Below are 24,414 nucleotides of genomic sequence, written 5' to 3'. Positions count from 1 at the left end.
CCGTATGGTCCGTCCAACACTTGCAGGGCATCAATGTGGCCATGGAATAATGGAAAGCTATTCTCTCTCTGCTTCGTCTATCCCTTGGAGTTGAATACCTTATTACCATTCGAACTTGAAGCGCCAAATAGGGTTTTATCGGCCAACCGCTCTTGTGCATACTAGGGTTTTATGCAGAAGTGTAAGTGATGGAGGATCTGTTGAAGAATCATATGTTCGCAGCCCATGCCATTGCTGCTGCTGGCTCTGTAACGTTAGGGACTGCTGTCACTCATCCTTTGGACACTCTTAAAACCCTAATCCAGGTAAAAATTCTTAACCCTTTCCTTTGCAAAGAACTCCAGAACTGTAGAACATACATGTTTCTTATTGAGGTGGATCCTAGGTTGGTGCAGGTTCTGGCAATCCTTTGGTCGCAGCTCAAGTTCTGGGCAGAATTCAATCAATAACAGGGAACTTAGGTGGCTTCAATCTCCCTCTCTTTCTTTCGATTGCTTCTGTGGTTTTCATTTTGGGGACCTGTTGACTGATATAGATTAGTTATTGATAACTTATGTTGGATTGGATTGTGAATTATAAACTAATGGAGCTCGTTAAAATTTCCCATTTTAGGGGTTGATGAACTGATAAGCGTTTGTCATAATATTTATGTGAATAAATGTACAAATTGTCTCTAATTTATTACCTACGATAAGCTGCTGAATGCACCAATACTCTTTAAGTTTCCATTGGTACTATTCAAGCAAAATTAGATGGGATGCCCAAAGAGAGAAAGGAAGAAAGAGAAAGAAAAATTAGGTTTGGAGTAGAAAAATGTAATGTTATGGTTGGTCTACTGGTGCAAGTTTGTCAGCTAATATGTTCTAGGGATGTCAATAACATGATTATTCTGAGGCGTGTGTATGAACGTGTGCTCCAATTGAAGAGCCATTGTTGAGACAGTTGGGTTTGTGATTTGGAAAGGGGTTTACTAGCAGTTGATACTTAATTGTTCACCGATGAGAATTGCGAAGAGTGTCTTAAATGAAAATCAAGTCCAGATGTTTTATTTTATTGCTGTTATTTTGGCATGATTCCTTTCCCAGCTAGAGTATTACTAAATTTTTGGTTTTTTGTTTGGACAGAGAGTACTACTAAAAGTGAATACTAAGAAGATTTGATATTTGATGTTTTACATGCACGATTTAAAAGAACTTGTTAGAAAGCACTTTATAGTACATTGGTGATGAGTCATTAGGGTACAGGTACATGTGAGGGACATTCTTTACTGTCTAGCTTCTCAAACATTTTACCCAATGGGGAACATATTAATTACATCAGGTTATTAGTCTCGACCGAAAAAAAAGGTTATTACCTGATACGAGATTGATTTATGTTATTTCTTTTACATTCTATCTCCCATTCAGTTCTTTACTTAGAAAAGAAGGCCTAACTGAATACATTAGAAAAACTATCCTTGCTTGCAACAGCAGAAAACTAACTGTGTTTCAGTGTTTGAATTCCAATGACCAAAGTTATTTTGTGGTGGAGTCGATTAAATAGAGTAAGCCTAGGAATCTAACAACTGTGAACATTATTCACTTTGTTTAATATTTTCTTCTTAAGCATTTATATTTTGTGAATCTCTTTGAAGAGATATGTAGTTAGTGTGCTTCATTCTTTTTGATTTTTTTAAAATGCCATATTTCTTGTATATAAATCTCGTTACAAGTTATGGAGAAGTTTTCTTGACTGCAAAGATAGAAAAGTGGGAATGACTTAATTTTCAGCTAACAATCTTTAGTGTTTTCTTTCATTTCATTCTTCCCTCTTTGTATTTGGGATGGCAGTGGGGCACATCTGAATAGTGACATGTTCTTAATGGGGTGGGTTTAATATCATCTAATTGTTTTTCTAAGGTTGGATTCAGGTTTCATTGGATATTTCCCCAGGGCCATGGCGAGTTCTACTTATGAAAATACATGACCGCCTCTATTTAGTGTTTCATTTATTGCTCTTATTTGCTTTTCTCTTTACTATGCTCTTGCAAAGTTTCTTGAGTTTCTCCATTCTCTCATGACCTACACCATCCCAGTCTGTCTTCTGCCCTGCCTCTTTCATGTATGAATGGATTCAGGTGGGGGGTGGGACGAGTCAGGCTTAGGAGAAGGTTCAGGTTTAGTTAGCCAGGACATTATGCTGTTGCTACCTCTATTGCACTTCTCTTGTTTCATTGGTTGTTTTGGTTTGGAGGGGGAGGGGGAGGGGAGGGGGAGGGGGAGAGAGTATGAAAAGACATATTTAATTAGATCCAACAGCTTAAGCTAGCTATCATGCTAAGAAATTTCTATAATCATTTACCTTTTGTTTTACTATCCTTTGAGAAATGCCCATACCATATCTATTTTAATTATATGTTATTATTTTCTGAGGCTAACCCTATATATGATTGATATTTAGGTTTGTATTATGGTTTTGGGTGGTCCACATTGGGAAGGATTTCTGGGCTAGCAGCTCGTTTTGGAGTCTATGAACTTTTGACAGCTTTCTATAAAGGTATGATCATTTTACTTTTTCATTATTGAAAATGAATTGGAATCTGTGGATGCTCTCAATAGTTTTATTTGATTCAAGCATCTTTCCTAATTTACTTGTAAACAGAGACGTTGAAGAGCCCATCTTTCAGAACATTGGTATTCTTTATTTATGCATTTCATCTCATGCATAAAACTAGAACAACCTTTCATAAAATTTTCTTTACCTTTTGTGATAAATTGTGAAATATTATTATGTTTTATGGGAAAGAAAGGAGGATATAGATTGTATCTAAAGGGAGCAAGAATTGAAGTAACGCTACATTTGCGTTTTTGCTTCTTTCAGATGGAAGAGAAGACAATTATGTCCATGTCTCTGAGGCCCTTTTGGCAGGCATTGCAGCTGGTGCAATGGAAGCACTCATAAGCACTCCATTTGAACTTTTTAAACTTCGTGCACAGGTTACTGCTGCTGTGCATCTCCCACCTTCTTCATCTGCCACAGCTAACCAAGTCAATACACCAGTGATTGCTAGATTTCTGCGTGGATATACTCTTGATAAGAAGGCATGGGACCATACTATTGAATTTTTGTCCCCTCTATCTAACAAGCATCCCAATGTGGCATGTTCTCTGAAAGAGTACCCATGGATGCTTACTGGTTCTGGAAGACCACCTGCTGTTCATGAGGTTAAAAGGCCTATAAGTATCATTTCCTTGGAAGGATGGAATGCCTTGTGGAGAGGTCTTCGTCCATCTATAGTTAGGGATTCCGTTTTTGGTGGTGTATTCTTTTCAGGCTGGCAGTTTTTGCACATAGGAATGCTGGAGCAGAAGGCAAACGAGATGAATCCTCCACCTAGGTTTTATTTTATACTCTATTACATGATGTTTCCTGCTTTAAGTTGACTTTCAGTTTCTTTTCAGTCTCCCTCAGCTGTGTCCTACATTGATCTTTCTCCATATGATAGTCATTACATTATCTATTTGTACTAAGAAAGTTTTTTTTTATATACTGCTTTAGAAGATCAAAGAATTCTTTCCATCTAAATTGTTTGTCTACTTTGATACATGAATGTTCTCCTAGAATGTCATATACCGGTGGAATTAACTACTAAATGGGGAGTTGGGGTGGCAAAGCAAAGGGAGTAGCCCAAAGCCTTTAGTTACATTTTCTTTTTGTTGAAACTAAGTACTTTATAGATAAATGTTGGGTTGCTTTGCAGCTCATCTGGATCTTGCTGATCTGGCAAGAGTCCATCGGGTCAAATAAATTATACATGGCTGATGTTCTTAATGAGCATTTAGATTTATGTGTTACTATTTCGTTTCAAGCGTATGGGTGCATTTGTCTTTTTCATGAAAACCAGTTGGTTTTATTTTGGTCTTTGCCAGCTCTGACCGAATTTGAATGGTTTGTGAAAGATGCATAAATTATGCCATTTGATGGGATACGTTACTCTTTCCTACATGTCGATAATTGAATGCATGTGTTTATCATGTATATCTTTGGAGAACTGGGGAAAATCTTATTCGAAACTGGGAGCTTATTTTTTCCCTTATTTATTACTTTGCCACCTTTTGGATTTAGTTTTCATCCCATTTCTTTTTCTAGGTCCATTGAAGAAATTGGTCCTGTGTCTCCTTTAGCTGCTAGTCTTGCAGCTGGAGTTTCTGGTTCAATAGCTGCTGCTGCTTCTCATTGTTTTGACACTGCCAAAAGTCGGTCACAATGTACTGTGCTGCCCAAGGTATGCAAACTTTTGCCTCAAAGACTTTCAGATCATGATCATTTTCCAAGTACTGCATGTGCAAATACTGTAAATTTCTTACTGGGCTTTCAAGTATTGGAAACAGACTGGGCATATCATCCATATACAGATTGGGATTAGCCAACACAAATCCATCCATCACTTGGTGGTTAGTAAAAGTATTGAAGAAATTATGGGCAGGGTCATCTGATCTGGATCAGGATTGATTGCAGTCCAATCCATCTTACTATTAAGGTTTAAATCCTTGAAAGGACCTAAAGAAGTACTCAGGTTATGGCATCATTTGAACCAACTGTAATCTAATTGGTTCTTCGTTTTCCTGCGACTGGAAGTATGCTTGTAACTTCTAATGTACTCTGTTACACAACATGTGCTGATTCCTTTCGGGAAAATGATGGCATCCTGAAGTTTTCGAAACTAACATTTTCTTGAACACAGCGCAAACTTTAATAAAATTCAGTAACTTCTCATAAGTCATTGTAAATGCGTGTAACACATTGGAGTACTTGTATTTATGCTTACCTAGTAAAATAATTTAAAGTGGGTGCAAAATAGGCATTTAGCCTTCATCTTTTGTCAATATTACTTTTAAATTCTGAGCGAGCACCACTGTTGATTTAGGTTTATTTGTTTATTTTTTAAGTTAATGATTGCTTGGTTGCTATGCATCAAGTTGGGTCTTGGGTGCTGCATATTCTTTACATAAACTCATTGAGTCCAAGTGATGAATCAGACGCTTGAGTAAGGGGGGAGATAGAAAAATACATCCCCTCCTTCAGGCTTGCTGCTGAAGCTGTGACATGGGAGATATTTTTAAATTTATTGTAACCGAAATTTAAAAAAATGGGAACATGTATCCACCATGCTCTTACCTGGGACCTTTCCCCATCATGCCCTGCATTTTTCCACCCCATGGGTGGATGATTTGTCAGCCTGACTGTTAATGGGAGACACCCTGGATGTGCTACCTATCGAAATTTGTGGTCTATCTCAAGTCTCAATTGTATGGCCTTTTTCTTGGTTTTCAATGGTTCCTGGTGAGCTCACTGCCCTAGGATTTTTCAAAACCCTACAATTACATCTGGAGATTTTAGATTAGTGTAAAATCTCAACCATAGTTAGATGTTGATATGGACATGTCCACTAAATTTAGCTGCAACCATCAACTGCTGCATGACCGCTATTGAGGATATGATGAGAAGGATATGGTATGGGTGGGAGGAATCTAGCTTCCAAAAAAATTTACTGCTATTTTGCGCTTTCATCTGGAATAAGTTTTTATTAGAGGGTTACAAGGAAGTCTTTTTATTTGAGGGATTTAGCTATTATGTAAAGCAGCTTATTTGTTCTTTCTGTTCCTGTAAAGCATCTTGAACCTTTTCATCTTATTTGTTATACATATATCAGAGGGGTATCCCCATACCTTCTTGTTGGGAAATGGAGAATAAATTTGGTCATGCTCAATTAGATTCTTCGAAGAGCTGACAATGTTCTTGCAATAGCTTATTATGTTCTTGAAAAACAATGAAGTAGATAAAGGAAATATTCAATTTTGGATAAGCCTAGTTTACCTTGATTAATCAGATATTGTATTGTTGCAGTATGTCTCAATGGAGAGAAGGCTTCTCAGATGGAAACAGCCAGGATATTGGATTGAGAGGGCTTCAGGTATCCACCCATCTGACAGGAACTACCTGTTCCGAGGGATTTGGTTGCGGATGGCCCGCAGCGGACTTGCGTCATTCACAATAGTAGGGACTTATTTTTTGGCTGTCGATCATATTGTTCCAAAGTGAATGAAGTAGCATAAACATATTTCATTTAGAGGCTACATCCTGGAAGATGTACTATTTAGTTCTCTTTCCTTGTGATGTCAAGACTCAAAACAGCATAACAGCATCTGTCCGTGAGATTCATTTTTGTACTCCAGGTTCTTATGGAGTTTGGATTTGGACCATTAGGGTTCAACTGTACTCTGAAGAAAAAAGAACCTCAAAAATTTTGAAAGCCTGTTGTATATTCTTTTTGTGTAGACTGTCTGTAGTTCATTGATTTGTTGTAAAGATGCAGAGGCTGATACAAGAAGAGTGTGTGCATTTTGGTCCTAGTATTATGAGAAATTCTGGGCCAAAGTAGCTATTTGAGTTCTATCATAAAGAAATTAGCAACTTATTTTATGATATGTTGTTAAATGAAGGATTTTTTAATAGCTGTTTTGGGAGTATTACAAACTCTTGTGTCATGGAATAAAAACATCTTGCAATGGTCATCAGCCTCCATTTCTCTGATCAATTGTTGTCAGAATTTGGGCAAGAAGCATGTCATAATGATGATTGAATACATGTATAAATAGTACAACCAGCTTATCAATTAGTCATGTTTAGCTTGATAATCAGAATTGTTTTGCTAGCATGAAAACAATGATTGTCAGGTGGCTGACAGTCATATTTGAATGTTGAACTTCATATTTTTGGTGCCTGGAAGAAAAGAAAAACATAATAAGACAAAATAATGGTGAAAGTACTGATCAATTTGTATTTTTCTCTCAGATAATAACATTGCTTCTTGGGTTTTGTTATTTCACCCAAAATCAATGGGAGGCCTTGGATTGAAAAAAGTACCCATCATTGTCTGGCCTTGTTAAAATTGGGGTGGAGACTGGTAACTGAGAATTAATTATTTTAGGTGAAAATTCTCAAAGGAAAATACTTCCCGAACTGCAATTTTCTTCCAGCAGCTACGTTGGTAGGGAGCTCTCAAACATGGGGAAGTTTCATGCACTTTAAACCACTCTTATCTCATTGTGTTGAGAGTTCGGAAGATCCATGGATCTCAGATTTAGCAAACTTTAGAATCCCAGTGAGGTGTAATAGGATAGTGGACCATATCTCAAGTGATCAAACATAGAACATTCCTCTCCTCCATTCCTTGTTGAGTTGTTTCCTCTGGTTGTCAATGGCATCCTTAAGATCAGCTTATCCCATGGATTGTCACAAGATTGCATGGTCTCTAAATTCTGAAAATGGGGGAATAATATCAAGACAAATCTGGGTTTGCTGAAATCTTTGCCGGACTCAAGACCATGTAATCTGAATGATTTCCTTTTGCATAGATTATGGAAAATAATCTTTGCTCCAAATTCTCCAGTTTCTTCTGGAAATTATACCAACTAGGCAATGCTTCGCAGAGGTTCTTCCCAGCCTTCAGGAAGAATACCCAATCTGTAGAGGGGAGAGGTATGGCATGCAATCTTGTGTTCCTTGGTTAAGGTTGCATCAAATCTAGGAGTTAGGACTAAATTGATTGTTGTCACTCAAGTTTACAAATTGTTGAACATTTTCTTAAAAGCAACACTCTTATCTTAAAGGGAACTTTTGCTTGTATATGCAATTTGGAGTGGGAGGAATCAATCTCTTTCCAAGGGTACAACTTGGAATCCATCTCACAAACTTGATCTACAATCACAGCTGGGTTTGTGACTTAGACTCATATCTTGGACATGAAGGAAGTTCCTCCTATGTTTTTTAGAATGCAAAAAGGTTCTTTGAGCCGCCAAGGAGGGTACATTAGCTCCCACTGGTTCAAATCGGAACTGGGTCAATCGAAGCTTAGTTCCAGATCAGGGCCAGCCGATTAGGATCTGAATTGACCAATTCCACCAATCCAATTTCGATTCCTCAAATCTGTTACAAAATTTATTCATTTAATCTGAAATTTTAAATCAGAGCAAATATAATCAAACCCCAAAAATAAATTGGCACTAAACTGTTACCAGAATTCAGAACTCGATTTGTCCTGGCCAAGTACCAATCTTATGAAGGCAATGATCAAAGAGTAGAAGTTGGTAATGACATATAATCCCACATCGGCTGTAAAGAGGAAACAACAGAAATAAAGGGATTATATGATATCTTGCAAGGCTTTGAGAAAAAATCACGGAGCCGTGTGGTGAGCACAGAGCGAACTATTCTTTCGCCTTTTACTAAAGAATACCGTGTGCTCGCCACATTAGAGCGGCATATGCCTATTTTTGGAGGGCTTAACCTACATAAGGTTGGCCCTATAATGACAAGTAAAAAAATTGATTAAAAAGCTCCACATAACTACACAATAATGATAAAAGTTCAAATTTTGTAATAAGAGTCTTTGGTATAGGACTGACTGTGTAGGGTAGGTCTTGGCACAATGGTAAAGTTGTTCTATTGTGATCTAGTGGTTCTATTGTGATCGGTGAAATGGGGTAATGATTGTGTACATATGACCCTATGACCCTCTCTAGATCTTGCAATAATACACTTCTGATGAGACTAATGCAAAATCAAAGTAGGCTGTCTATAGGAGAGACCTATGAAACAAGCTACCTATTAGAGCAAATACCAACAAATATGAAGGGAAAAACGAACACAAATTCACATAACACAGAGATTTAAAGAGGTTCACACACAGATGTGTTGTGCTACGTCCTCAGGCGGAGAAGAATATGATTCATTATGATTGAAGAGAATATTACAATGGATATTTCTCTCAAGAGCACCCAAATCTCGCCCATAAACCCTAACACGAAAATCCCCAATTTTCAGTACTTACTCAACAAGATGATAATACATTATATACTCTTCTAAGTCACAGGTTGAACCGTACCACCTCTTTGTTGGTTCATATTTCAATTTTTGTGATTGAGGAGGGAATTAGGGAATTGTACTTGGAAGATAAAACATGGAACTCCCACTATGGTAATAAGGTTAAGGGCTTTCAATTATAAACTGATTGGTCCCAACAGTTTCTACAAACCACATTTTGGCAGAAGAAAGTTCTCTTCATTTTTTCAATTTCATAATGGCTTATTCAATCCAATCATACCACGTAATCTTTTAAAGTTTTCAAAAGGTGTTTTGAGTGAGTTATTTCAGTTCCACGGTTTCTTTTCCTTTAATCAAACCTCAAAGCATGCTACAACAACATACAACATCCAAAATCTTATCCTAACTTAATGGGTTCAGCTACATGAGGATTCCAAGCAAGGATGAGCACAAAGATTCATGCAAAAATATTGACGGGTTATGCCTAATTATAATAAGTGTCAGCTTACCTGACGCACCACTATAAATCAGCCACAGACTTATAAAGACAAACTATATTAAGGTATGGGCTGTCTACTTGACATACCATATAGATCGGTCAAGCCAAATCGTTCTACAGGCATTATGTCCACCACCAAGATAATCCATCACCCCAACCTACTTTTATAAAGGAGAATTGAGAAAACCAAACCTTGATAGCCCCACTAAGCACGAAAGTAATAACTTGAACCCACAACTCTGCATTTAAAACTACGTAATCGCAAAACTTGGCATTAAAAACTAGATTAGCAACACAAACTCGGCATTAAAAACTAGATTAGCAATTAAAGACTAAAAATGTATTAAACCTTGGATAAATTTCTTTTTCCAGAATGTTTCCCATTTTCTCAGCAACTGAAACTGGCACTGTGATAGTGATAATGAAATAAATTGATAAACTAGTTAGTTAGAGCTTTTTTCAAGACTGTTATGTTCATTTGATTGGTACACCCCCTTCCAAGACTCCAACTTACTTTCCATTTTCTTTGGCTCCATCTAGAAGGCAATCCCAAATGAATAGAATGCAAAACACCTAATCAATATTGGAAGATCATTACTTGTACTCCCAAGTTTGAAATCTCAATGGCAATAGTATCACCTTCAATAGTTTATTTTCAAACCTCCAGCAATCTTAGTTGGCAAAGACAGACCTTTCAAAAAATGAGGCATTTGTCTACAAATCGTAAACAAAGATATAGGCTAATAAGATTAGGAACAAAAACACCTTCAATTGTTTCCCCTCTTCTGTCATCTAAAATCACTCTGCTTAAGGCTTCATTAACCAAGCTGATTGAATGGGAACAGGGGATCATCCCTTACCTGAAAGTACAAAATTAACCCAGTATAAATGACTCCCAAAAAAATCAACAGTACTCCTGGATTAAACTGAGAATAGGATTCACCAATAACAGTAACCGACAATAGAAACAGCAAAGCTATATTCCTTTACGATGATTAAAGTTGTTCATAGCTAAAGAAGTCCTAGAAAGTACAGCATCATTTCCTCAGTTACTAGAACATGAAGAGATTCAGAGAATGATACTATAAGAGGACCTGGAAAAACAATCTAAATAGGTGGATGATTAAATGAAGCAAAAACTCCTTAAACTGGGTGTTAGAAACAATGTAGACATGGTTAGAAAATGTCTACCAAAAATAAGCTCTCCTGGAAGCTATGGCTTTAAAGGGAAAAAACCCAATGATGATTCAAGGGAGTTCCAGATAAGAACTTTATCAACTGAATTGTAGAAAAAGGAGAGAAATTACCACATTTTATCGAGAATGACCATTTACATATAAAAGCGATAAAAGCTGCCCATCAGTCGATATAAAATGTTTAAATATAATTGCAAGTTTAGTAGTTACCAATTGTGGAACATTTTTCTTACTTCAATAGTACACGCTGTTCCCCTTCAACCTATGTACTCATGAATTAGATCGTCAGAATACACAATTATATGATCATCATAATTAATCTTCTACGGCCTTTTTTACAAAACGTAAAAGGAGAATTCTGATATTCCATTATGCTGTGTAAAGAATTGTTTCATAAGATCCAATTCAAAAATTGTAAATAGAGATGCCTACCTAATGATTCTGTTTCTTTAGACAAGTAAAATGAATTTGAGTGGGTGATTACAACCTATGTGAGATAAGGAAAGGAACCAATGAGATGGATGGTCAAGGTTCCTCAAAAAGGGTTTTCCACATAACGTCATCGAAATAGCTTCAGCTTATCTTTCACTACTTCAGCCTCACTCCAGTACTCTTTAAATCTGTACTGTTCCCGCTTAATTTTTGAGGGCACATTGCCATGACTATAACAATTCATACAAAGGCTGAAGTGAGAGGTCATTTCTTTAAATCTGGGCCCAATAATTGGGTACCGGCATGCATCACAAGAATGCCCACCATGACGGATCCTGTCATGTTTTTCAAGGTTCACCAAAGTGCTCAAGATGCCAAATCCCCGTTTGTCATCATCAAATATTTGGAGGAACTCAGGGAATGAAATCATCGTGTTCTCCTCTTCTACATGGGCTACCAGTTGGTCACTACATCCTTGAGAAGGGAAATAAATGAGCCTCAAGTACCTCATGTAGATTAATGCATCAACCTTTCCTATTACACCTTGACCCTCCTTCCTTGAGCGCCACAATAGAGCATCAAAGGCGGCACGCTTGCGATTCCCTGTTTCCCCAGCACAGATGGGAGCAATGACAGCATAGAACATGCCCAAGTCGACTCTCCCAGAACTGGTAGCATCCAAGACTGACAAAATTTGTCGGTCAACTGCTTTAACTGCTCCCTGAAACGCTTCTGGTTTTAGAAAGTGAAGCAACTTCCGCAAAATCACCTCTAATGCTGCCTTCTTTATTGACTTCTCTGGCTCCTCACTCTCTGAATTATCTGTAACGTGTGTTTCCCATTCTTCAGATCCACTCTCTGTCTCCTTGTTCAGAAGAGAAACATCACATCGATGAAGTCTAGTGATCCTTTGGAAGTCCCTAATGTGAAGGGCATCAGCAAGACACTCCCTCCTTGTGGTTTTCTCACTTGCCCTTTTGAAATTGGATGCTTCCACGATAGTCACGTCCACTCCATCTGCCAAACACTTCTTGTTTTTAGAAGACTGCACATCATTCTTAGCGAATGAGCTCAAGCGACCACCTTGATTTTTCTTCTGCAACTTCTTCATATGTGCCATTGCATCATATAACTCAACCCTGTTTGTCATCTTGAGGGCCTCCCTCAATGCTTTCTTTGCATCAGCAGCTTCCCCTGCTCCCAACAGTGAGACTGCTCGGTTCACCTGGGCTCGCCAATGGTTTGGCTGAATCCCCAGAACTCTCCCATACATCTCTGCAGCCCTTTGATACCGACCCACATCCCGAAACAAGCAACCAAGGTTGTACAGCGCATCCAAATGGCTGGGATTTAGATCAATAGCCCTCTGAAACTCCAAAATTGCCCTCTCATCCTCCCCAACTGCATGAAGAACTGACCCAAGATCACAATGGGCATCTGAGAATTCCGGGTTTAAAAACACTGCCTCCTCCAATGCCTTCTCTGCTGCCCTGTACTCCCCAACTCCAAACAACGCACTCCCCAAGAGCTTCAAGGCCCGATAATGGGTTGGACACAAAATCGCGGCTTCACGATAATGCTCACATGCACTGAGCAACATCCCTTCTCCTTCCAAAACAATCCCCAAATTCACATGTACCTGTGGCAACAGTCCCAACCACTTGTTCGAATTGGTCGTCTCTGCCAACTCCAGACCCAACATATAGCTAACCTTAGCCTCATTCAACCTCCCTAACAAGCATAAACAATTTCCCAACCTGAAATGCGGCCGAACATCAATTGGGCTCAAATCTGCCCCTCGCTGGAAGCTCTGAAGAGCCTCTGTAAGAAGCTTATAATCATACAGAGTCCGTCCAATCGCCATATGTCGATCAAAAGCCTCTTCTCTTGGCAAATTCCGATCAACAGCAACCCGAATATCCCTCACTTCCTTCAAAAGTGTCCTGAAATCAGCACAATTCTCATCCCAAAAGAACCTCTTATCATCAAATTCTACACTAAAATCCGTCGACCACCCAATATCCGAAAACCCATCACTGATATTCGGATATTTACTCTTGTCGTGACCATGAGTACAAGACTTAATTTTTCTTCTGATAATTATTTCCAGATCCTCAACAAGCTTCCACGTATTATCATAGTGGACACCATGGTTGGGCGACTTAGCCCAAGCAGGTGCAACCCTAAGGTTTGGGATTTTCTGGATCATCATCGACTTTTCCGCTAAACCAATCATGGAAGACGAAGAGGAACAAGAAGGGGCGTCCAATTGGGTTGCGGACATTACCTGAGAGGAAGGAAAGAGGGCTGAGTAATCCCTATCAACATCGCCGGCTCCGTCATCGTAGGTACGAAGAAGGCCGTTGAAGGAGAGACCCGCTAAAGGATTTTCGATTAAATCGGAATACGATCGGAAAACTTCGTCAAGAATGGCGAAGATTTGATCGGAGCTGAACTTCACATTTGGATTGACGGCGGTGACTAGAGCACCCATCTCCTCGCGGTTGAGTCCTCCGTCACGATTGATGTCGAATCTGTCGAAAATCAAAGAGACTTTATCTCTTCTCGACATCATCATCGTCGACATCGATCTCGGCAACGAAGCCATTAGAGATTTAGAGTTCGTCTCCGTTGGTGAGAGAAACAAAAGAGAAGAACAGCATATAACGGTTGGAGTGAGACAATGAGATAACTCTAAAATGCGCATATAGTGATTATTCCGCAGAGTGGCTAGGTCAACCGTTTTAACGGAAATGTTTCAACTATAATGACAAAGTTCAATATATTGTGTAGTTAATGTGTATGACGCCCACTAGGGTTGCACTACATTTAGCGGGCCACATGGCTTCAACCGTATGATGACTGTTGTAATTCTTCCAATCTTGTATAAATTTTTTTTTACACAATCTATGGTTGTGTTTGGTATGTATTCTCATAATAGATTTTAGAATCTTCTATATATGATTCGGTCAATTGGAGGAAAAAAAGTGTAAACTCTTATATCGCATCAATGACAAAAACTCATCTATTGTCTATACAAAACGAAAGACTATGACACCATTTGATAACGTTTCTGTTATTTCAGTGTTTAGAAACAATAAAAACGGTTTTTCATGTTTTCAGAAACAAAAAAGGATTTTTTGTGTTTGATAAACTTGTTTCTCAAAACGTTTTTCAGAAATAATGCCACTAAAAAACCCAATAGTATCATCAGATGCCCAAAAGGAAGAGAGGGTTTAGTTGCTTTTTTTTAGGTTTAAATAGTTGAGAGATTTATCAGGTACAACAACTTTTTTTTCCTCTCAAATTCGTTTCTGGATACGACGAAACAAGTCGGACTTGTTTCATTAAAGTCATTTCTAGAATTATAAATAGGCATAAATTTTGATTTATGTTTCTAGAAACGGGTGAAACAGAACAACTTTATCATGTGAACAAAAAAACGCTAAAACGGTAAAAACGGAACGTTGTCAAACGGTGCCTATGTTTTCGTTCATGCATTAGATTTTAGATTCGTCATTCACTCTTCGTGGTCACAAATATTCTTCTTTCTTATTAAAGGTATAGTTGGGTTTAAGATACGAGTGAAGGCATGATGTTGTAAATATGCAGCTCATGAGTAAAGGAGAGACGTTGGAATTGCATGTATGCTTCGTGGAGATGAGCTTTAGAAGGATGAAGGCAATCCGGAACTATGAGCTTCGCATAATCAGGTTAGAGTAGCTGTATCTGGATAGCAAGAAGTTTCAATAATGGGTTGAGGTTGGGGTAGGTCGAGTAAAGTATCGGGTATAATTTTTGTTCTTCCCACTTGTTTCTAGAAAGAAAAAAATAACTTTTACTCGTTTCTCCATTCCTGTTTCTAGACACAAAAATATGCATAAATTACTATTTCTATTTCGAAAAACAGGTGAAATGAAACAAAAAAATCACACGATTTTTAGGATGTTTTTCCATTTCTAGGCAAAGAAAAATAAAAAAACACATTTTTGAAAACAAAATCAAATGGGTCCATGATGAATCATGGGTGAAAGGAAAGAGAGTGATAAAAAAAATTGATAAGGAGCAATGCTTATGACTTGATTGCTGTGCGTTCTCACTCAAGGAGTTTTGTAATCTAGGGTTTTTTGAGTAAATTATTACCTCCATGCCCACATGTAGTGTTGATGATCCTAGCCCTAATTGTGAGAGAGAGAGAGAGAGAGAGAGAGAGAGAGAGCTTCCCACTTCGACGTTGCAATACCATAGATGCATGGATTCAGGGGAGTGATGGGTGGGAGCCACAGTCAACTTGGCTATACTTGCATCCACGGATCCAAGCGCTGGTAATAAGGAGGCAACACAAGTATTTTTTTTAAAGGGTGAGAGAGGGGTTCCCATGGTAACAATGTTGGCCCATAGCTTAATCATGGCGTGAGAAATGGAAAACCACCATAGCTAGAGTAGAACTTTTTTTTTTGGTAATAATGTTAGTGTAGAACTCATATCCCCACTATGAACGTGGGGATCTTTTTCCATGAAATACTAAAAAGAAGAAGAAAAATTCCGAAGGCTTGGTTGTGTCTTATTTCCGTGTATCCATGGATCAAGGCATGAGTGGCAAGGTAGCAACAGAAATATATATTTTTAATTTTATTATTATTATTATTTGGGAGAGAGGGTTTGGTGTGAGAAATTGTAGAACCCACAAAGTTATGGAAGACAGATAACATTAGTATTGGACATAGGTGGCTTACGGATAATAACTATTACCTTCGCAAGCTAGATCACGACCCTCATGAGTTTGGACACACGCCTCTAGGGTTACTCGATTAGTTACAGCACTGGTGCATTTTTCTAAGGGTGTCCTAAAGTTCCACCACGGAATTATAATACGAAATTATCCCCGAAGATCTTGGTTAGCGTGAACATATGCCAAACATGAATACCCCATAAGCAACAGGTAGAACACTTGGTAGAGAGACCCAATCTTCCAATTTTGAGTGATTTCAAACAAATCTACAATCATATCAAAAGATTTCAAATAAATCTCCAATCGTTTGAACCTCGGACTTGTTTTCCCTCCTACAGATGGTCACCTGCCTGAATGACAAAGGTGCATCAAGGAGGGATAATCAAGAAGATTCCTGGGCAGGAAAAACTGGACCATTTTCTACAGCTTAAGGGCATTCAGAGTACTTTGGGATAATTAAAAGGTCCACCTTAGAGTTCCTTTTATATTAGAGTTAAAGTTATGATGAGGAATTTATTTGAAAGATAAAGTTTCACATTTATCATGGATCATTGACATTCCCTGGAATGTATGTAGGGGGGGAATTCTTTTGACAAATACTCCTAGAGATTGGCTAGGTTCAAGTTTGGAGGTGGCCACCTTGAGTGGCGTGACCCTCTCCAATTTTGCGCATTAAATTGGGGGTGTCAAACGGTGCAGTTTTGGTTATTCGGTTTGATTTACATTTTGATAAGGAGAAATCAAAACCGCACTGGATAGGAATAAGGTGAAATCAGAATCATTTTCATCCGAATTCAGTTTTAGCAGTTTTTAATTGGTTTTTGTTATTCGGTTCACAACCGATTTACATGGGGTTAATAGTGTCATTTTAAAAAATGGTTTGTATCCTACAACTAGTGTAAATCCTACATTTAATAAATTTCTTAAAGAGTTAAGATAATATACATTTATTTTGCCAAGGATAATATACTTTCTATGTAAAAGACTACACATATTATAACAATTAACTATGATCTTAGAAATTACAAAATCAATAGGTGTGATTGTGTGAAAGTAAAGCTCCCTTCTGGATTAGTACTTTGCTTTTTTTTATTTTTTTTTAATCTCACTCTTTTTTCGTAGAGACCCATTGAATTTCAAAACACATTAAGTCTTTAATACTAGGTGTCGGTTAACCATCGGTTTTCAGGTTCGATTTGGTTCCAAATCGGAATTATGGCCTATAAAACCAAAATCGGATCAATTTACTATGGTGAGGTTCGGTTCGGTTCGGCTATAACTAGTCGGTTTTCAGTTCCGGTAAATGGTTTCGGTTATATGTCGACACCCTTAATCAAAATGCTAAATTGTTTCTGGTCTTGTGGGAAATCTCTGATTTTTTCGGCCTGCACCTTGTCTCCTTGATTATCCCTCGCTGGTTGCCTTTGTCATTCACATAAGAAGAGAAGCTTCAAGAGTGGAAACAAATCCAAGGTATAATAAGTGTAGATTATTTGGAGTTGCCACCTAAGATCAAGAACTAAGGCCCTTACATGTCTTTTATCATATTGGGGAAAATCTTCCCTTCTTAGGATAATGAGGATGAGGAGAGACACATAGAATCATAGATCATCAAAGATGGCAAGTTTGTGATTTTGGGTTCTCAGCACAGATGGGTCCCATTATGGCCTTTGGTCCATTACAATCATGGTTCAAAAGTGAAATCGTTTTCATCACCAAATTAAAACCGAGGTATAAAACTGAATTAAAACTACATATCATAACCGATTCGACTTCAGTATCTAAATACATAACCAAATCGGTTTTTGGTTTGGTTCTGATCCACTTTATCCTTATTTGAAATTGAATCAAAATCGAACCGAATAACCAAAACCTGATTGACACCTTACCTACCAGCTCCATCCTCAATCCTCTGGTAGCCCGCCTCAGATCCATGCCCTGCTTGCAGTTTGCATGGGCTGGGTGCCCATGCCCCTATTTATGGCCTAGCCATGGTGCCATACCCACTTTCTGTGCAAGCCCAACCCACAACCGATTTTGGGCCGTATTTCAAGAGATTTTAACCCCTTTTTTCCCCTATTAAAATTGAAAAACCCCTTCCTGGCCTTCATTTTTTTTCTCTTCTTCCCCATTTCTCTCCCCCCTATCATGAAACCCTCCTTTTCCAGCTGCACGAGTCTGGATTCTCTACCCACGTGGGGTGCCTCCCCACATGGAGAGCACTTTCAAAAGAGCCGATTCACAAAACAGAGATGGTACCTTGCCTAATGATTCTGTGACCTCTCTCTTTAGTGTGATATAAAGGAAAGGAACCAGTAAAATGGATGGTCAAGGTTCCCCAAAAGGGTTTTCCATTTCAATTTAATTAATGTTCATCACCTGTCATTTTTGTTTTTAAATATACCCCTTCTTATCCTTGTAATGATAGAAGATGAGATAAGTATTGAATACTAACTCGTACGATCAGCAGCAGTGGATCCAGGCTCACTACTTCATACAAAGGCTGAAGTGAGAAATCCTTCCTTCAAATCTAGGCCTAATCATTGGGTACCGGCATATATCACAAGAATGCTCATCACGACGGAACCTGCCATGGATTTCAAGGTTCACCAAAGTGCTGACGATTTCAAAGCCCCATCTGTGGTCATCAAATATTTGGAGGAACTCAGGGAATGAAATCATAGTGTTATCATCATCTTCTACATGGTCTACCAATTGGTCACTATATCCTTGATGAGGAGAAGATAGATAAATGAGTCTCTAGTACCTCATGTAGATTAATGCATCAACCTTTTGTATTACATCTTGACCATCCTTCTTCCTCTACCGCCGCCATAATAGAGCATCAAAGGCTGCACGCTTGCGTTTTCCTGGTTCCCAGGCACAGATGGGAGCAATGACAGCATAAAACATGCCCAAGTCGATTCTCCCAGAACTGGTAGCATCCAAGACTCGCAAAATTTTTTGGCTAACTTTTACAACTGTTACCCGAAAATCTTCTGGTGTTAGATAGTGAAGCATCTTTCGCAAAATCAACTCTAATGTTGCCTCACTTATCAATGGCTTCTTTGGTTCCTCACTCGCTGAATATGAAACGGGTGGTTTCCATTCTTCAATCTCCTTATTCAGAAGAGAAACATCTCTCTTGGTTTTCTTAGTTACCCTTTTGATCACAGGCACTCCATCTGCCAAACCCTTCTTTATCTTAGCTCATGCACTCAAGTCATGACCACCTTGATTTTTCTTCTCCAACTGCTCCTTCATATGTGCCATTAATTCAGGTAATGCAGCCAAGTCTGTCATCTTGCTGAGGCCCCATAATTCTCTCATACATCTCTGCAGCCCTATGATACCGACCCATGTCCTGAAACAAGCAACCAAGCTCGTACAGAGCATCCAAATGGTTGGGATTTAGATCAATGGTCCTCTGAAACTCCAAAACTGCTCTCTCATCCTCCCCCAATTCATGAAGAGCCGATCCAAGATCATAATGGGCATCTGCAAATCCCGGTTTCAAGAACACTGCCTCCTCTAATGCTTTCTCTGCTGACCTATACTCCCCTAGTTGAAGCAACGCAGTCCCCAAGAGCCAAAAAGCCCGATCATTTGTTGGACACAGAACCAAGGCCTCACAATAATGCTCACATGCACAGAACAACATCCCTTCTCCTTTCAAAACAATCCCCAATTGTATGTGTAGCTTTGGTAACAGTCCCAACCATCTGTTCGAATTGGTCTCAGCTGCCAACTCCAGACCCAACATATAACTAAGCTTAGCCTCATTTGACCTCCCTAACAAGTATAAACAGTAGCCTACCTTGAATTGCACCCGAACATCAATAGGGCTCAAATCTACCGCGCGCTGGAAGCTCTGAAGAGAATCTGTAAGAAGATTATAATACTGTCCAATCGCCATATGCCTATCAAAAGCCTGTTCCCTCGACAAATTCCGATCAATGGCAACCCGAATCTCCCTCACCTCCTTCAAAAGTGTCCTAAAATCCCCACAATTCTCATCCCAGATGAACCTCTTATGATCAAGTTCTACTCTAAAATCCGTCTTGTGACCACGAGCTTTAATTCTCCCTCTGATAACTGTCTCCAGATCCTCGACAAGCTTCTAGGTATTATCATATTCGACACCATGGTTGGGCGACTTAGCACAAGCAGCTGCAACCCTCGTCGTCGTCGTCGTCGTCGTCGTCGACTTATCGGCTAAACCAATCATCGAATACGAAGGGGAATTAGGAGGGGCATCATTCAATTGGGTTGTGGAGATGGCCAGAGAGGAATGGAAGAGGGCTGAGTAATCCCTGTCAACATCGCAGGCGCCATCATCATAGATGCGAAGAAGGCCGTTGAAGGAGAGACCTGTCAAAGAATTTTCGATGAAATCGGAATACGACCGGAAAAAACTTCGTCAAGAATGGCGGAGATCTGATCGGAACTGAGGTTGACATTTGGGTTGACAGTGGTGACAAGCGCACCCATCTCGTCGCGGCTGAGGCTTCCGTCACTGTTGGCATCGAATCTATCGAAGATTGAACGGGCTTTGTCTGTTCTCGCCATCTTCGTCGTCGACATTGATCTCTGAGACGAAGCCATTAGAGATTTAGGGCTAGTGACACATGTGAGACTCTGAGAGAGCGGTACGACGGTAAATAGCCACGTGTTCAATGTCTTTACTTACGGAGGTAATCTTTTGTTAATTTTTTTATTCAAAATTTTAATTTTTTAAAATTTCTAATTTTTAAAGAATTTAAAATTATTCAAATTTTTATTAATTTTTTTATTTCATTTATTTGTGGGAGTTTCAAATTGTAGATATCTTCCGCGTCTCTTTATATATATATATATATATATATATATTTCAATCATTACTTCGTTAATCATGTGTGACTGAAAATCATTACAGGCAATGTTATAGTAATTGGATTCATTAACTATTACCGATTTTCATTAATTATATATATTTGTTTTTTTTTTTTCAATTTTATCTCTAGAAATCTCAAATGGAGTAGTATCCTCCACGTCTCTTTTTCTCTCTTCGTTTTTCTCTAATTTCAAACATGTTTTAGTGACTGGAGTAACGTTTGTTTTTTTTCGTATTCTTTGAGTGCTGATCACTGTCTCTATGGGTGAAAATCATCTACAATGAAGTATAAGAAATTTGAGAGAAGAATTAGCTAAAGGTACACTTATTTCTATCCACAAATATATGTTTGATGGAAGTGCAAAGGCATATCCAGAAACTTAAAATTGAAGTTGCAAAACAAATCCAATAAAAATAAGAAAATAGAAAATATTAGAAGAGATTTATTAAGGAATATACTATCAATCTCCTATACTCAGATAGATTGATGAGTTCAATTACTATACCTATGCTTGTAGGATCGAAATCCTCTGCGACTAATGAATTTGGAGACGTGGGCCCTCGGCGACTTTCTTCATTGGCGGCGAAACCTCGGCTGTGGCCTTGGCAGTTGCAGCGAGGGGTTCAGATTGGCAGAATTTAACGCCAACCCAGTGAGCCCTTGGGAAAGGAGAGGAAGCAGCAGCCTGGGTCGTCCCCATTTCCAGTTCCTCCATTGGAAAAAATTGCCTGGTCACGACCTGGTCACTCTCTGAAGCATAGTTGTTGTTGGTGTCATTGTGGGTCGTCACAGGAAAACCAAAGATCGTACTGTTCTTCCCACGCGTTCCTTCAACACCATCGTCGCCGTCGTCTTCCTCTTCTTCCTAAGATCCATCTTCGATAACTAAAGCAGAAGAACTCGAATTGTCATTGGAAACGGATCCAACCCCTTTCCCCCTCTTATCGTTTCCGACTACAGAGAAGCCCCCTCCGACTCTTCTCTCCTCCGATCAGGTGAGTCGTTGAGATCCCACATACCGTTTCTTAATTAGTGTTTACCTCTTTCTCCTCCTCCGCTGGTGGTCTGCAGAAGTATTTCTCCGATCTTTTCTTGTATCAACAAATGACAGTCTAGCTTCACTGGTTATCTCTCCCCATCGAAACAGGAATTTGGGTTCCCGCCGGGTCGGCAAATCCCATCATCTGTTCTTCCAGAGGAGGAAGCAGCGGCGCCGCCGGTGGCGTGGGCGGAGGCGTCTAGAGAGAGGGAGGAAGAAGAAGAAGAAAAGTGGGCTTCCATATCATAGACGATTTCAATCCATGCTTGTAATGGTTTTCAGCCATACATGTATTCACACATGATCAACAAAGCGATGATCGAGAATCTTCATAAGAGAGAGAGAGAGACGTGAAAGATTTTCATGATTTGAAACTCCCTACAAAAAGAGGAGATTAAAAAAGGTTAATAAAATTGAATAATTTTAAATTTCTTAAAAATAAGAAAAATAAAAAAAAATTTAAAAATTTAAATAACAAAAATAATGGAAGATTACCTCCGTAAAGAGGTTGGACACATGGCACTTATTTACCGTACAAGTAGATAATTTAAACTGCTTGTATGAACAGATGATCCGCTTTCAGATTATAAGAGTGAGAGAGGAATGGATTTCAAAGGTTGAAGCGGTTGAAGCAAGATGATGAAATCTCTAAAATGCGCCACGTAGTAGTGGTTTCAACTATATTGACTTGAATAAATCAATATATGGATGTACCCCCAATAACAACCTAAAACTCTCCAAGGCTGATCTAGCCATGTCGCTAATGACTTTTTTTTTTCCCCTTTTATTTAAGCTAACATATGGATAGGTCATAGGAGGGAGAAATTTAAATTGGTATTTGTTAATTTCCCTATGTTTAATTATTATATGCCCCACCATCATATCTGTTTTGGGTTTAGTACATCCAATGCTTTGGGTAGTAAAAATTCATAAACTTGCAACAGTAACTAATCTATCGCCTTTATGTTACTCACGGTTAAGGAGAAAATCTCTCACCACGTGTAATTAAGTTAGGGAGGAGTGTTTTGGAAGATTGGGATCCTCTTCAATGAGTATGTGTCTAATTGGAGAGTGATTGGAGTGAGGAATCATCAGAAAGGAGCTGAATCCTGTTTTGAACCCTATACAATAGGGGTTGAGAGTATGATGACACTGGAGTTCATTCACAAGGTTAAATCACTAGTGATGAGGGAGATTCTTTCTTCTCCACTAAAGAAAACTATCGCCATTTTTATTTTTTTAACAGTCTCCAGAATGGAAACATAACTTCCTATATTCTCCAAAAAATTGATGTATTTTTTATTTTATTTTATAAATCCATTCTAAAAGAACTCCATTTCAAACGTGTTATTTGGGGAGTGAAGGTTGAAAAGAATAAACTCATCATCATCGACAATGATCTTTGTGACAAAGTCATTAGATTTTGTTTTTGGAAATGTGTTTTTCCATTTTTCTATGCTCAGAAACGTAAAAACACCCGAAAAACCGTTTGATTTTTGTGTTTCGTTTCACTTGTTTTTTGAAATAGAAATAGAATTTATACCTATTTCTGTGTCCAGAAATAGAAGGAGAAACAAGTCAAACTTAGGGCCTGTTTGATAACATTTCTGCCGTTTCTATTTCAAGAAATGGCAGAAACATAAATTTCCGTTTCTAGAAACAAAAACGGAATTGAAGGTATTTGATAAGTCATGTTTTTAGAAGTCGATGATAACCAGTGAAAGAATTGCCACAAGTCGTTTCGAGAAACGGCGAAACAAGTTGAACTTGTTTCGCCTGGGTTGTTTTTTGAACCATAAATAAGTAAAAATTTCTATTTATATTTCTAAAAATAAGTGAAACGAAACAGTTTTATCAAACGCTTTTTGCTCCGTTTCTGCTGTTTCTGGAAACAGAAACAGCAGAAACGCGTTTCTTGAAACATTATCAAACGGGCCCTTAGGGGCCGCTTGATTTTGTTTCAGCTGTGTCTAGAAACAAGAGGAGAAACAAGTCAGCGCGTTTCTTGAAACATTATCAAACGGGCCCTTAGGGGCCGCTTGATTTTGTTTCAGCTGTGTCTAGAAACAAGAGGAGAAACAAGTCAGACTTAGGGGCCAGAAACCGTTTTTTTATTTTTCTTTTTATTTTTATTTTTATTTTTATTTTTTCGTTTCTATGCTAAGAAATAATTTTTGGAATTACAAAAAGGTGTTTATTTTTTTGTTTTTTGAAACTTTTTCAGCAATGTAGTCGGGTTCAAGACAAGTGTGAAGGCACGATGTTGTAGATACGCAACTCACGAGTGAAGAGAGTTGTATGTATGCTTCGTGGAGACGAACTTCAAAAGGATGAAGGCAATCCAAATCTGTGAGCTTCCCACAACCAGGTTGAAATTGTCGCATCTAGATAGCGAGAAGTTTCAACAATGGGTTGGGGTTGGGGGAGATCGAGTGAAGTATCGGGTAATTTTTATCCCTTCCACTTGTTTCTAGAAACAGAAAAACAAGTTTGACTTGTTTCTCCATTCCTGTTTCTTTACACAAAAATATGCATAAATTTCTATTTTTGTTCTAAAAAATAAGTGGAATGAAATAGAAAAATCAATCAAATTTTTGAGTGTTTTTCCATTTCTGAACATAGAAAAATGGAAAAACATGTTTTGGAAACAAAATCAAATGGGCCCTTATTTTTTTGTTTCTAGAAATAAGTGGGAGGGACAAAAAATATGAAAAAACCCAATATTTCACTTGACCTATCCCAACTCCAACCCATTGTTGAAACTTCTCACTATCTAG

At 38.5% G+C, this 24,414-nt stretch overlaps 3 protein-coding genes and 1 non-coding gene across 4 annotated transcripts; 2 read left to right on the top strand and 2 right to left on the bottom strand.

Moving 5' to 3' along the window:
• Window positions 1-48: 48 nt before the first annotated feature.
• On the top strand, window positions 49-6,462 carry LOC122085881. The gene is made up of 6 exons (XM_042654486.1): window positions 49-305; window positions 386-461; window positions 2,440-2,535; window positions 2,860-3,376; window positions 4,129-4,264; window positions 5,887-6,462. Exons 1-6 carry the CDS (start codon window positions 189-191, stop codon window positions 6,079-6,081), a joined length of 1,137 nt encoding a protein of 378 aa, XP_042510420.1. The 5' UTR covers window positions 49-188; the 3' UTR covers window positions 6,082-6,462.
• Window positions 6,463-8,223: 1,761 nt separating this feature from the next.
• Window positions 8,224-8,341, top strand: LOC122087086. The gene has a single exon (XR_006142653.1). It is a non-coding gene; the product is annotated as a U5 spliceosomal RNA (small nuclear RNA).
• A 2,591-nt stretch (window positions 8,342-10,932) lies between these two features.
• LOC122077208 (uncharacterized TPR repeat-containing protein At2g32450-like) lies at window positions 10,933-13,647 on the bottom strand. Its single transcript, XM_042643076.1, has one exon. The coding sequence runs from the start codon at window positions 13,598-13,600 to the stop codon at window positions 11,120-11,122; it is 2,481 nt and encodes an 826-aa protein (XP_042499010.1). The 5' UTR covers window positions 13,601-13,647; the 3' UTR covers window positions 10,933-11,119.
• Window positions 13,648-17,502: 3,855 nt separating this feature from the next.
• Window positions 17,503-21,896, bottom strand: LOC122076576 (uncharacterized TPR repeat-containing protein At1g05150-like). The gene is made up of 2 exons (XM_042641959.1): window positions 21,104-21,896; window positions 17,503-20,314 (listed from the first exon to the last, which is right to left on the bottom strand). The coding sequence occupies exon 2, from the start codon at window positions 19,638-19,640 to the stop codon at window positions 19,002-19,004; it is 639 nt and encodes a 212-aa protein (XP_042497893.1). The 5' UTR covers window positions 19,641-20,314; window positions 21,104-21,896; the 3' UTR covers window positions 17,503-19,001.
• Window positions 21,897-24,414: the final 2,518 nt, after the last annotated feature.

Source organism: Macadamia integrifolia, chromosome 1 (assembly GCF_013358625.1).
Source record: "Macadamia integrifolia cultivar HAES 741 chromosome 1, SCU_Mint_v3, whole genome shotgun sequence".
Classification (NCBI taxonomy): domain Eukaryota; kingdom Viridiplantae; phylum Streptophyta; class Magnoliopsida; order Proteales; family Proteaceae; genus Macadamia; species Macadamia integrifolia.
Note: the sequence above shows the minus strand (reverse complement) of the source record. Positions and strands in the feature narration are given on the sequence as shown.